This window comes from Eurypyga helias, unplaced genomic scaffold, assembly GCF_000690775.1.
Source record: "Eurypyga helias isolate BGI_N326 unplaced genomic scaffold, ASM69077v1 scaffold16838, whole genome shotgun sequence".
Lineage (NCBI taxonomy): Eukaryota > Metazoa > Chordata > Aves > Eurypygiformes > Eurypygidae > Eurypyga > Eurypyga helias.
In genome coordinates, this window is record NW_010266431.1 from 1,764 (window position 1) to 15,925 (window position 14,162).

General features: G+C 39.8%; 1 protein-coding gene across 1 annotated transcript in view; it reads left to right on the forward strand.

Moving 5' to 3' along the window:
- Positions 1 to 1,160: 1,160 nt before the first annotated feature.
- LOC104513655 (triple functional domain protein-like) overlaps positions 1,161 to 14,162 on the forward strand; it is a gene marked incomplete at both ends in the record, with an annotated part of 29,057 nt that continues 16,055 nt past the window's right edge. The window contains 9 exons of the mRNA XM_010157088.1: positions 1,161 to 1,233; positions 2,135 to 2,250; positions 8,614 to 8,808; positions 8,918 to 9,033; positions 9,576 to 9,642; positions 10,413 to 10,522; positions 11,462 to 11,531; positions 12,001 to 12,090; positions 13,972 to 14,064. Coding sequence (XP_010155390.1) covers positions 1,161 to 1,233; positions 2,135 to 2,250; positions 8,614 to 8,808; positions 8,918 to 9,033; positions 9,576 to 9,642; positions 10,413 to 10,522; positions 11,462 to 11,531; positions 12,001 to 12,090; positions 13,972 to 14,064 — 930 coding nt within the window. The remainder of the gene's footprint in view (positions 1,234 to 2,134; positions 2,251 to 8,613; positions 8,809 to 8,917; positions 9,034 to 9,575; positions 9,643 to 10,412; positions 10,523 to 11,461; positions 11,532 to 12,000; positions 12,091 to 13,971; positions 14,065 to 14,162) is intronic.

Sequence of the window (14,162 nt, forward strand, 5' to 3'; positions counted from 1 at the left end):
GGACTTGTCTAGTGGTGCTTATATTTTTAGGTAAGTTGATAGAGAGTGCAGGATGTACAGAGAAAGCTGAAAGCTCTCCAAGCCTGGAGAATAAGCTGGAAGTTTAGGAAACAGTCTTAAAATATGGAATCAAAGAAAATAACAATAGGGACTAACTATAATTCACAAGACTTGAAATAGAGCTGCTCATCCAAACATAGTATTGAATGTTGATCTTCTGTAACTTGCTTTGAGTAGAAAGAATATCTTTTTCTCTTCCTTGTCAGTCCAAGAAATTAATGCAATAACACTAACAGTTCCCAGCCAAATGTCTCACTGGCTTGCCATCTGTATCGTGTCCTGACGGACAAACGCTGTTCCAATTAGCTAAATTCACCTTGTATGCTCTTTGTCAGAACTACTTCTCTTGCGTCACCCTCGAGATGTCTCTCTTTATGTGGTGTGTCCAGTTGGGTGTGTTGCATTGTGTAATGATCGTCGTTCTTGTCCCCTGAAATCTGGCATGTGTTCTGAGCAAGCGTTTTGGAGGTGGCAAGGTGCAGAACTAAAACTGACAAAGCAGGTGAGGCTCATAGATCAGCTCATGGCTTGACTACAGGACAGATTGGCTGAGGCATATTTTAGGGTAGCCTGCCCAGCAGGAGAAAACTTTGGCTGCAGCGACCAGATTCCAACCAAAAGCAATTCCTGGGTGATCTCAACGCTATGTGGCAAGTGGGAATACGGTGCTTCCAAGCAGGAGGATGTTGGCAGTCATGCAGACAGGTTTCATAATCCTCAGGGAGGCTGTGATGAGCGGTTGAAATTGGTCCCAGATCACTGATAGATGCTTTTGCCCTCAGGCTCCCTTTTTCTGAGTTTCTCGTCAAACTGTTTCTGGGGGTTGTTGGCTCTTGGGATGTAAGGCATGGTGGATCCCTGCAGTGGGGCAGGGGAATGCAAAAGCCATTAAGAGGCCTAGCACCTGAGAGCTTCTGTTTGTAACTATGGAAAACAGCCAACTCTAGGTGTAAGTAGAGAAGCAAGTAAAGCATTATTGTGAAGAATGAGCCTTTTTTGTGGTCTCGTCTGCTTCTGGTAGACCACCCCTTGGGTTCTTTGAACTTCCAACAGAGTCACCTGGCAGAAACACCGGGTGTTCCCATTTCTGTGTGTTTCAGCTTGCCATCTGGGTTTTCAGTGCTACAGAGTCTGGCAGGGCTGCTTCTGTGGAAGAAGCGCTGGGTAAGGAAGGTGAGCTTCACAAGGAGCTGCTAGGATTGCTTTGAAGAAAAGAACCCAATAAGCATTGAAGAAACAGAGTTCAGATAAACTTTTCTGCATATTGTTAGCAGGTGGCCTTTGCCATCAAGAAGAATTTATAAGTCAAACATGTGGAATTGCAGGTTAACAGTGAAATTTGGATGTGACTTCCCAAAGGCAGACAGTTTCCAATACTCGGGAGTATCGGTAGCAAATTGTGGACTTAATAATTTGATTACCTAGAAATTTTCCCAAGGCTCATTGCACACTCATATTTGAACATGTCAACTTATTCAATTATACTGCTGTTAGTTATTATTTTTTTGGAAGGGTAATTGCAAACAGTAATTTTGTGAATTTTTTTTACTTGGATTTCTGTTCATTTAATATCTGTTTATGTTGCATTTGTTCTTGTAGTGACCTAAGGTTATATATTTGCCCATGTATATTAAACTATTAAATATTTTCTCGGAGACTGGTATATTAAAATAAGTTATTTAAAAAATGTGATTCATATGAGATGTTAAACATGTGATTGCTTGTGCATGCTCAATTTTTCTGAGGAAACCCTGACAAGAACAGTCTTTATCAAACTACATTTTCAATTCTGCTATAAACAGTGGCAGTCCCTGTATAAAAAATATTTGAGAGAAAAAAGGTGTTACTAGTAAGTTTTGATTGCATCTCTAGTTTCTTTAACCAACGTTTCTGTAAATAGTAATGAAACAGGAACACTGTTTCATGAATATAAAAAAAAGAGCAAACCGAAGAGTAACAGAAAGAATAAATGTATTGTATATTCTACAAAATAAAGGACTTTATTCCACTAATTTTAGTGTGATATTTCAAATTTGATTTTCTTAACCTCTGTTGAAACTTTTCATTTCTTCAGATATCTTAAATGAACTCTTCCAGAGGGAGAACCGTGTGCTGCATTATTGGACCATGCGTAAAAGACGTCTCGATCAATGCCAACAGTATGTGGTGTTTGAAAGAAGTGCCAAGCAGGTGAGGGTTTTCTATAAAAATCTTCAGTGTGCTCGAGGTTTGACATACACTGACTTGTCCCACGGTAACAGACTTGCCATTGACTTCAGTATTTCAAATGGCTGAAAGGTCAGTGGTGAAATTGGACAGTAAGTTAAATCATTTGCTTTTCCTTTCATACAGAGCAACAAAGTCTGTTGAGGCAGGGTGTCTTTGCTGTAACTTAACGGTAGTGTTTTGCTTCTGCCAGCTTGATCTGGTACTGAAGAATCTCATTTCTGCAAGCTTGTGTTTGACAAATTGTTACGCTTGTTAACTTTCATACACACACCTAATTTGACCAGTGAAATAACAGGCAGCAACATTTTTCTCTGATGTTGGGGGAAAAAACATCTAATTAAGTTGACTGGCAGTTCTAGAAAACTGACAAGCTGGCTAACTCATTAAACAAGAATAACTGAATGACTTTGGGAAGTTTTTGCAATTCTGCAGTTTCATGGTTTCTGGCACGGTAGATCCACCTCTATTTTGTTGAGTTTATCAGTCTGGAAAGAGCTATTAAGTAACTACCACACACACAAAAAATCCACTTCACTAATCAAAACACAAACTATAAAAATAAGTAGGGAGTTCCAATGCAGAATTGCAATGATCTGCAATGGTGTTTTACCTCTTTTTTTTTTTTTTTTTTTTTTTTTTTACTTGATATAGGACAAAGAAAGGAAGCTATCTGTTCCTGTTCTGCAGAAAAGGACACAACGCCCATATATAGTGAAATACAGTTAGATCTACTTAAAAGAAAAAACTAGGTTTTTTATTTCGTTCTGACAGCCTGTGTAGACAGAGGCTTAAATACTAGTGGTCTGTCTTGATCTCTTGAAAGATTTCTGAAGTCTGTCTTCCATGATTTCACATAGAAAGTAAGGCAAGATAAATCTCAGAGTGGAGTTCAAGTTTGATAGCACTTTCAAACAACACCCCTTCCCTGCTCCCCACCCCACTTTTGAATAACCTTCTCTCCAGCTCATCTGCCAAGCACATGACCTACTTCGTTTTGTATAGAGATTAATGAGTAACAGTCAAACGCTGGAGATAAAGGTCTGTCAGCATTTTCATTGTAAATCCCGTTTTTCAGCAATCACTAGTTCAGTCATCGTAAACAGTATAGGACTCCACAGTGATTAGCCAGAAAATGGAAATGGTGCTCTCTTCCTTTAGTTTTTTGTGTGGAAGTTGGAAGAACCTATTCTTTGTGCTTTCAGAACTTGATGCCCTGCTATGGGAGCAGGTATCGTAGTAGTTTTTGAGGAAGATGGTAGACTCTCAAATCATTCCAGAGTTAAGAGCTCACCTGGGCAGTACATTGATTTCTCCAGCTCTTGTGTGGTGATACGTGTCTCCAGCATACAACCCTGATCCTCCCATGAAATGAGGGTTGTTCTAAACTGTAGGAATTGACATTGAGATGAACTTCTGTCATGCTGTGGCTCTAGAGAGCTGCCAAAAAACTTATGAGAGGGCAACATATGGGGAGGGGAAGGGTTTTTTTTGTTTTTCATTCATTCCAGCATCATGTATTACCCCCACCAAAGAAAGCTGGAGGTTAAAGTTAGAAGCAGGAAGTATGAAAATAAATGTTGTTTTGGTAATATCAGCAATAGCCATGCTGCTTGTCTGTATCAGTCTTTACTTGCAAAGACTGACATTAGGAAGACAAGAGGTGTCATATTGGTGGTTAGTTCTTTACGTTAGTCCAAGAGCTGCTGGTTTGTTTCTGTAAGAGGTACTTGAAAAGTACAGGCCCATCTCATCAGGCTTGTATCTGCACTAGTATGTGACTAGGTAAATGGCATCCTAGCACTCATATTCAGTGTTGAATTCTGAAAGCTTTATACTCAAGTTTGGTTTTTGTGCCAAGAGGCAAAAGCATCCTAAGTAGAAGGAAGAGAATCAAAGTTACTCAGTCACAGCATTGATGAGCGTAAATTGTTGGTGGAATTATAATGCAGATGATGCCTTTTCTGCCAAGAACTTTTCCTGTTCTTGGTAATGTGGGTAGATAAAAGGGTAAACTGAAAGTGTAAGAGAGAAAAGGAAGAATGAGGACCTACTAGCAATCTACTACTTTTTCTCTTGGGGTATTACATCTTTTTCCAGTGTTCTGTATATTTACAGAAGACAGAGAACATACATTTAGTAACAAGACAATTCTAAGCAAGCTCTATTGAACTCTTTGAACACCTGATATTGACTTTGTCAAGTTTCTTAAGTTCATGTGCCTCTGCATACTGCTGTAGTAACCTGTACTAAGAGCTGCAAATCAACTAGATAGTGTCAGTCTTCAGTTATATTTATTTTTACTGTTATGTGGCAGTTTGAGAGGACTTTCTCCCCCTCTCGCCCCAGTAGCCCCCCCCCGAGAGCGTAGGATTCTTTGCAACCACAGAGTTATGCTTAAAAGGGCAGCAAAATTAATGTGGATAGAACATAGATAATAACCTGGATCATCATGTTTCATAGTAGCGAGAGAGTAAGGTGCCAGGATGTAGAAAGGAAACAATTTTAGATTGCCTTCTTAATTCTGGTCTTTTACTACCTATACGTACATTCATTGGTTTAACTGATACATCTCACAATTCCTCCTCTGCTGCAGGTTTAATTTCTAGGAGTACATGTAACTACAGACAATACCTTGTGAGGCTGGAATACATATCTACTAAAGAGTGAAATAATAGTTAAATCTTACGTGCTTGAAAAGCTTAGCCTACACATTTGGCAATCTTAGGTACATTTTTACATGTTGAAAAAAGTATGTTTCTGAGTATAGGTGTCCTGTGTTGCACCAAAAAAAAAGTGGGTTTTGCCCAATTAGCAAGTGGGTTTTGCCCAATTAGCTTTGTACTAACAAAGCTGTGGACATAGTTGGTTAGAACCTTTCAATAGTGGACTGTCATAGCCCTGTAATGGTTGACTTCCCTGAGGTATTCAGACTTGTCAGTTGTTTTCCTTTAATTTTTTAAACATTGCTTCTTAGACTTCAGTGCTTCATTATTTTAGAGTTACAAACCATTTGATATTGTAGAAGTATTAGATGATTGCAGCAAGTGACATAATTTACCAATTGGCCAATCTGTGTTTACTAATTGGCCAATCTGTGTTTGAGAAATACTGATTACATTTGGCTTCTATTGGCAAAAGTATATTGCCTTCTGTCTTACTTTTCCTTCATTATTGCTTTATTTAGGCTCTGGAATGGATTCATGACAATGGAGAGTTTTATTTATCCACACATACTTCCACTGGCTCCAGTATCCAGCACACTCAAGAACTGTTAAAAGAACATGAAGAATTTCAGATCACAGCAAAGGTAAACTGAATACAATCATGTAAGATTAAAAAAAACCCAACCAACCAACACAAAAAAAACCCCCAAAAAAACACCACAAAAAACCCCAATTTCCTCCTTTCTTCCCCCAAAAATTCAGGGATGTGTCCTTCAGGAGTTGTTTACTTTCTTGCAGTGGCTTTCTCTCTGTATTTCTCCTGGGAATAGAATAAACCAAGAGGTTAGTCAGAAGATAATCACTGTCACAGGAGCTCTATCAGCCCTATGTGCAGTTGATTTCCTATAGCAGAAATTTAGTGAGATAGCTTAAAAATGGGGGTTTTTTTGTTTGGTTGGTTGGTTGGTTTGTTTTTTTTTTTAAAACTTACTTTTTACTTTAAAACAAACTAAAAACCTTGCAGGGCTTTTGATATCCTTATGCCTATGGATTACTGCATGTTCATTTAAGATATAAAATACAACAAGGCATATTATTATTATTCAGCTGATATTTAATTGAAAGACAATAGAAAAATTAAAGTTTTACTTCTTAGTTTCCTCCTTTTATTACAATATTCTGTGATTCTGATGTAACGTTTTGAGCCATGGAAGCATTATATTGTTCAACATTTCTGGAGGCATATACAGAGGTGCAGATGTCACTTGTGAGGCTTGAAAGTTTTCACATGTGACAAGAAAGGCAACCAGTGCATGACTGAAGCACCTCAGCTTACGTAACCTTGTCTGTTTGTGTTTTGTCTTGTCACCTGTTCAAAACCCACATCTTGGGTCTCCAGTCTTCAGAGAGAAATAATAAAGCCTGAGAAAGTAAGCAAGTGTTCATTTGTCTGAAGGACCACCTCAGAAGAGAAGAGACTTGAGTCGGTCATGGGACATGTGAGAAGGGAGAAAAGAGAATCCAGAAAGAACAGAAATACCTTTTGCTTTTCAAACCCATATTTTCTTCTTTCTGAGTTTTGCTCCAGCCTTTGTTCTGCTGGATCCCTTCCAGCACGCAGAGCACCACTGCCCCCTTTGTTTCCTCTCAGTCAGCAGATGACGTGGGTGCCCCTTTTGAAAGGATGTTGTTAGTGCCACTCCCTTGATGTTTCACCACCTGTTGGCAGGATGTGTTAGCCCTTGCCAATTCCATAATGAAAAGAAATGCTTGGACAAGGGACCACTAGGAAAGAAAGAGAATAAATTAAAAGAAAAAAAAAAAAAAGGACAAACACTGTTGATATTCCCACTGACATAAAGTCACGTTCTTACTGTTTTGCTTTAACTTATTGGTGTAGAAATTCATCTTCTTGGAGGTATAAACTTATTCATTGTAGATGATTTACGATTTGCATGAGAGTAAGTACAGAGTCTTAGGCAGCTTGTTAGTTGGGAAAAACACTTAGTTACAGATTTGGTGGTGGGTCCTGGTTTCCTTAGTTTCTCTCAAACAACTGTGTTGACAACGTAACATAACAGAAAAAAGATGTAAAGAATACAGTCTTAATCCATTAAAGTGTAAAGCCTATAACAAGACTTATTTCCCTCTCAGCATTTCAGTGATGTCTAAAGGAGGCAGATTCTTGAGACTGTAGGCCAGGTCCAGTATCGGTGCTTCAGTGGTCATGAACAAATTATCCTCTTTGGCATCAAAACCCCTTTGTATTGATGTGAGAATACCCATGTTCTGAAAAGCTTGCCAAGCAGAATTTAATCTCTGGCGTTTGTGGTTTAGGCCCAGCTGGCAACAAAAGGCCAGGCATCCACTCCCTCACTTCCCCACTGGTGGGATGGGGAGGAGAAAATATCAGGAAGGACTCATGGCCTGAGGCAATGACAGGGAGGGATCTCTCACCAACCATGGGCATGGGCAAAACAGACTCGACTTGGGGAAGAAAAATCATGGAATGGGGGTTGCGGTCAGTTCATCACACATTGCTGCTGCTCCTTCCTCCTCAGGGGGAGGACTCCTCACGCTCTGCCCCTACTTCAGGCTGGGGTCCCTCCCACAGCACACAGTTCTCCACAAACTTCTCCAACATGAGTCCCTCCCAGGGGCTGAAGTTCTTTATAAACTGCTCCAGCATGGGTCCTTCCCATGGAGTGCAGTCCTTCAGGAGCAGCCTGCTCCAGCATGGGCTTCCCTTGGGGCTGCAGCCACCTGCTCCAGCGTGGGGTCCTCCCTGGGCTGCAGGTGGGTCTCTGCTCCCCGTGACCCTCCCTGGCTGCAGGGCACAGCCTGCCCTCTCACCACGGGCTGCAGGGGAACCTCTGCTCCCACCCACCTCCTCCCTCACTTTCTTCACTGACTTGCGGTGTCTGCCTAGTTGTGTCTCTCACACCCAGCCTCTCTCCTTCTGCTTCCACTGCTGGTTCTCTTTTGTATTCCCCTCTTGGATATGTTAGTCAGAGGTGCTGATGGCTGCTGGTTGTCTTTTGTATTCCCCTCTTAGATATGTTAGTCAGAGGTGCTGATGGGCTTGGCCGCAGCCAGAGGTGGGTCTGACTTGGAATTGGGGAATCTTCTAGTAGCTTCTCACAGGAGCCATCCCTGCGGCCTCTCCACCACTACCAAAGCCCCCCAAACCCCACAGACTGGGTTAGACACAGTGCACGTTTTTGAAAGAAGAAGTCTTTTGTATTCCCCTCTTAGATATGTTAGTCAGAGGTGCTGATGGGCTTGGCCGCAGCCAGAGGTGGGTCTGACTTGGAATTGGGGAATCTTCTAGTAGCTTCTCACAGGAGCCATCCCTGCGGCCTCTCCACCACTACCAAAGCCCCCCAAACCCCACAGACTGGGTTAGACACAGTGCACGTTTTTGAAAGAAGAAATAAACAACCTGCTTCTAGTCATGTAATAATAAACCCTAAGGAAAGCTATATTCATCTTGTGCTCTTTTTATTAGAAAAAAAGTGCCTGTTCTCAATCTCTGAAGAGAGGGGAGGAAGCTAGCTCCTTTGATGGCATCTCCAACTGCACTTAGTAGCAGGTTGGGCAAGATGACCCCCTTCGTGACAGGTAGAGCTCGTAACTGTTTGATATTTTCCTGTTTTCATAGCAAACCAAAGAGCGGGTGAAGTTGTTGATACAGCTGGCTGATGGCTTTTGTGAAAAAGGGCATGCTCATGCAACAGAGATTAAAAAATGTGTCACAGCAGTAGATAAGAGGTACAGAGACTTTTCCCTGCGCATGGAGAAATACAGAACCTCTTTGGAGAAAGCTCTGGGTATTTCCTCTGATTCCAATAAGTCGGTAAGAGAAATTAGTGTGATGACAGACAAACAAGCTTTGCTTGCATTTGATTTAGCTATTGTTTTCTCTTGTCTCCTTCCTTAATCAATTCTTCCTTTCTTTAATGAAGAGCAAAAGCTTGCAGCTGGATATAATCCCAGCCAGTGTCCCTGGTTCAGAGGTGAAACTGCGTGATGCTGCTCATGAACTTAACGAAGAAAAACGAAAGTCTGCCCGCAGGAAAGAGTAATAAATTTATTTATTTTTAATCAATGAGAATGCATAAATCAATCCTGATAATGAAACTACTGTCACAGCTTGTCTGGCAGCTTAGAAATTGGATAAATGGTAAAAAGAGTGATAATACTCAATAGCTCCTATTGCCTTTTATTCACGTTTGTTCTCACAGATAATTCTGGCATATCAGAATCTTAAACTTACACAGTTATATTAGACTTGTTTTAATATGCTTTCTTTTTAAAAATGATGTGAAATGAATGTGTAAGAGGAGGAGGGAGGACAACAGTTAAATGACTATAGCAAGTATAAAGCATTTGAGAAAAAAATCCCATCTCCTTCCCCATTTCTTTTTACACCAGTTAGTAATGGAGGGATGTTACCTCATGTTTCCTTCATCTGTTGTCTCTCTTCACTTTTCAGTCCTCAGGTTTTTCTTGCAGCAGTGGAAGAAGCAAAAGCTGATGAGGAGAAAGATGTGTTCTGGTTATTATGCATTCATAATGATCTAACAGACTGAGATTTGATTATTCTTTCTGTTGTCACCTAAGGTTCATTATGGCTGAGCTAATTCAGACAGAAAAGGCTTACGTAAGAGACCTCCGGGAATGCATGGATGTAAGTGGGTTTTTTTTCTTTTTTTTAATAATCTTTGAAGACAGGATTCGGTCTGTTTTCTGTTTCTTTTTGGTTTTAACAGCTGAGCATGATTTGTTTGCAGTCACAGGACCAAATTAAGTATCTTTTTTGCTATGAAGAAGAAACTTACAATTACATCTGATAAAAGCCACATCCTGTATGTTCTCCTTTTTGTCACTACTGAGTTTCAGCATTTGCTCTTTCCCAGTTAATAGATGTGTAGGGTTTTTGTTGTAGAGAGGGGAGGGAAAAAGGAGGGGTTTGCTTTATTTGCCTTGCTAGCAATAGCGAAGTGCTTGTGTTAATTCTCTTGTTATCTGTATCACATGTTGTGCTACTAGCTGACTTTTTTGAATAGAAATTCAGAGAGGTTCCATGGAAAAGCGCCCAGTAATTGTCACATTGAAGCAAGTAATGTTCAGTGTTAGCTTTTGCACAAAGCATGGACTTCTAGACTGCAGACATAACCTTGATAAGGAATATCCTGAAGCGTTAGAGGTTGTCAAGAACACTGTGCATTTTAAATGATGAAGTCTCAGGGACTATGTTAAATTGTTAGTTTTAGAACTTGGATTTTACTATCAAAATCACAAGGTATATTTGACACAACAGGTACTGTCACAATTGGAGATGATGATGCTGTGTGATCTTTCTCTGATTTCTCTCCAGGAATGCATGCTTACAGGTATCTGGGTGCTTCTGTTCAGAGTTTATCATGACTTTTCATGCATCTTTTCTGTTCTGGGCAGACATATCTGTGGGAAATGACAAGCGGAGTCGAGGAGATCCCAGCTGGTATTGTAAACAAAGAACACATTATCTTTGGAAACATGCAGGAAATCTATGAGTTCCACAATAAGTGAGTGACTTATCTTCCATTACCATATTACTGCTAAATCCAAATGATGACCTGAGGGATTTCCTAGTGAAAATATTGTGCATATGAATAATGGATGCTTTTTCATTAAAAATCTGAAGGTTTTCTTCTCACATTGCAAAATTGTTTCTTTTGTTGCTTTTTGTCATCAGGTAGGTACACCATTAGAAACTGTTGTTTTCAGTCTGAGATATATTTCAGCTTTTAAGAAATTATTTGGATATATTAAAATTTTGCCATAGGTGTCCTAGTTGTCCTAAAGAGATGGAAACAACTGAACTCAAGAACAGATGTAGCACATTTTGGCTCCTCAAAGCGGCTGTGGAGATGCTCCACCATTGTTACATTTACTTGAGTACAGGGCATGAAAGAGTGGAATAGTTCCTGGACAGATGTGTGTACAGAAGTCTTACTCTGAATCTTCTTTGTTCATATATTGGCATTTCTATTGGGTCATGATTTTTAAGTAATAAAATATACCTAGTCTATTCCAGAATCTGATTTTACATTCATTGGTATGCTTTGTTTTAACTTAAGCATCCAAAAAGCAAGTCGCCTCCATTTTCTCTTGAGATGAAGAGAACTTTTCATTTCAACTTTTCTTGAAATGAAACAGTAGGAAACCTTGATGGAGTACAACAGCAGTTATTAAATCTGTGTACTCTTAGGCGTTAACCACATCTGCTGGATCAATTGCTGATCTTCACATGAGAATTTGTACTGAACTACGTTTTATGTTAGTTGTGTTATTACACCTTTTTATCCATTCCTGTGATCTTGATTTCTTTAACTCATGCTGTTGGTATGAACTACAGCAAGTTTTCTAACTGCCTTTTTTTTTGAAGACAATAGATCAATATCAGCTGCTCTGATGAGAATATTTTATGTGCCTTATACTGTTTGTTTCTTTTCTACTCATAGTATATTCCTCAAAGAGCTGGAAAAATATGAACAGTTACCAGAAGATGTTGGACACTGCTTCGTTACATGGGTAATAAACTCAGACTTATGTTGAGAAGTAACAAAGGAGATGGGAATCATGAAGGGATGGATTCTAGTCTCAAGTCCCTTTTTAATTTGTAAAATATGTAAAAGTACCTCTTACACACATTTTTACTCAAATTTGAAGGATATTTAGCTGGAGAAAAAATTATTAAAGCACTTAGGTCAGAAGCCAGTGCTTAGCTGCTCTTGAAATTACACAAGTTTCCGAAGCCTGCCTTCAGGTTTGGTTTGGTATCTTTGTCTTAGCTATGAATAATCTACTTTTGCATTCACTGCTATTGTTTTCAGTCTTATTTGCCTGATGTATTTTCTTACGCTGCCAGTTTGAATGGGAAAATAATTCTGTATAGTTTAATTTCTTGCGAGAGAAGAGATGCTTTTTGATAACTAAAAAAACCATAATGTGACAGAAATGTTCTCTGATAACCTGTGTAAATTTGCATTTTGTTCTGCAGGCAGACAAATTCCAAATGTACGTTACTTACTGTAAAAATAAGCCAGATTCTACCCAGCTGATATTAGAACATGCAGGAGCATACTTTGATGTAAGTACTTTGTGTCGTCTTTAAAAGTATGCCTTGGCGCTTTGAAATGTGTACTTGCACTTACGCTGAGTACCTAATTTCTTAAGGAAAATGCGAGTTTCAGGGTACAAATGCTGCAATGTAGTGTCAGCCTAAGAAATTCAGTCATTTATCTCACGTGGTTAGCTTACGCTGCTCGGTTGGTCTCATAAAGCAGTCAAATCAAATGTAAAAAGTCACTGTCACGTATCAGAGCAGTTCAGAGCTGGAAGCAGGTTCTGGCAGCAACAGCTGTGACATGAATCTTCATCTCTCACAAGTACGTTCTGCAAATGTGTATTACATAAATTAATTATGTGTATTACATAAATTGTATGTAATAAAGATGTAAAACTGTAAAATTTGTTGGAGCGCCTTTAAATTGTAATTGAATGTAGGTGGTAATTGAGTTGACTGTCCTTGTTCAGAGCTGCTGAACTACCCAGCTTGCTCATTGAGTTCAGAGGTTACTTGGTCTACCTGTACTATTCCACGTAAGAAAGGACTGAATTGTAGCAGCTGTTTGGGGTTTTGGGGAACTGCACTATCTGGGGAATTTTGGCCACGCTGCAGGACTTGTATTTATAGATTCAGTTACAGGGCGCTCTGCCCCTTTTTGTTTCCTGCTCCACACTGCTGAGCCACCACCTGTGTGGTGACACCATGCATTTTTTAAAGAATTGTTTGTAGAAGTAGAGGGAAGGACATAATAAACAAAGAGATGAAAAATCTCTGAAGCTCTTGGGGTTAATTTCAAAAGTCTCTCACCGAGGAGATGGGGATTCCGAACGTTTTAAGGTAAAGCCTTTCCGTGAAGCCTCTGTTTTCAGTGCCTGAAGATAAGTTACGGGATATAAGGAAGATACGACCAAAAAAAATCAAATAGAATTTAGTAAATACTATTTAAAAAAAAAGCAAAGGGCTTTGATAAAACTGTATTAGACATATGTTCTTGCCACCACCTCCTTTGATCCCTCTGTCTTAACCAGTACATCCAGAGCTCTGGATCCCCTAGTCCACGTAAAATGGATTAGAAGTATGAAGACCTGATTCTGTGCACAGGTGACTTGAAGAGCTTCGGTTGTCCACCACTGGACCACCTGAAAACGTCATGTGTATCCCCTCTTGGGCATTTCCGATGCCGTAATCATCGTTAGAAAGCACGTAGCTGCAGTGCATAGCTTGGTGCACGAAACTGTGTGGTTAAAATATACCCAGTACTGTGAAAAGTGGCACACACTGGCCATGAAGTTCAACCATGATCAGTACTTGAAATCTGCAGTTATCACATCTAACAATAATCTAATTCTGGTTTTCTCCTTTAGCTTTGTGGAGGTCATTCTTTTTTTTGCAAGTGGCTGTTTCCTGTTGGAGTACTTGGTAACCCCTTTCCTTAGTTAGGAAATGTTACGTCGTGCTCCCCCTTGTGGGAGAAGGTGCTTTCTGTGACTTTAAACAGCTTAAACTAGCAGGCGATGCTGAGAAACCTCCACCTCAGCCTGGCTGTGTTCCCTGGAACACTGAAGTTTGTTTTCTTTTCTCTTGCAAGTAACTAAATGAATACAGATTTTAATTTTTTAAAAAAGGCGTTGCCACATATTCCATATCCTTGGATCACTGCTGTTTGTATTTAGGTTTCTTGAAACGCTTGGAGGTAATTATCTTTTGTTTATACAGAGCAAGTAGACAGATGCACAGCATAACTATTTGCTGTGGCTGAAATATCTGTTCATCCTGTCTTTTTTCATTTCTCTTTGCTAAAATAGAATTTGTGGTTAATGTGCATTATTGTGTAGCCCTCAAAGCTGTCTGTATCTGAGGGCTGGTGCTCACAGTCCTCAAACGTTTGTGTTTTTCATGCAGGAGATACAACAACGACATGGACTGGCCAACTCTATCTCCTCTTACCTTATCAAACCTGTCCAAAGGATAACAAAATATCAGCTTCTTTTAAAGGTCAGTATTAATTCAAAGTTGTTCTTCTGATTCTGCCTTTCTTCAGAAGGCAAAGCTCTTGCTGAAATCAGGAGGACTTTCTTTACTCTGCGCTCTGA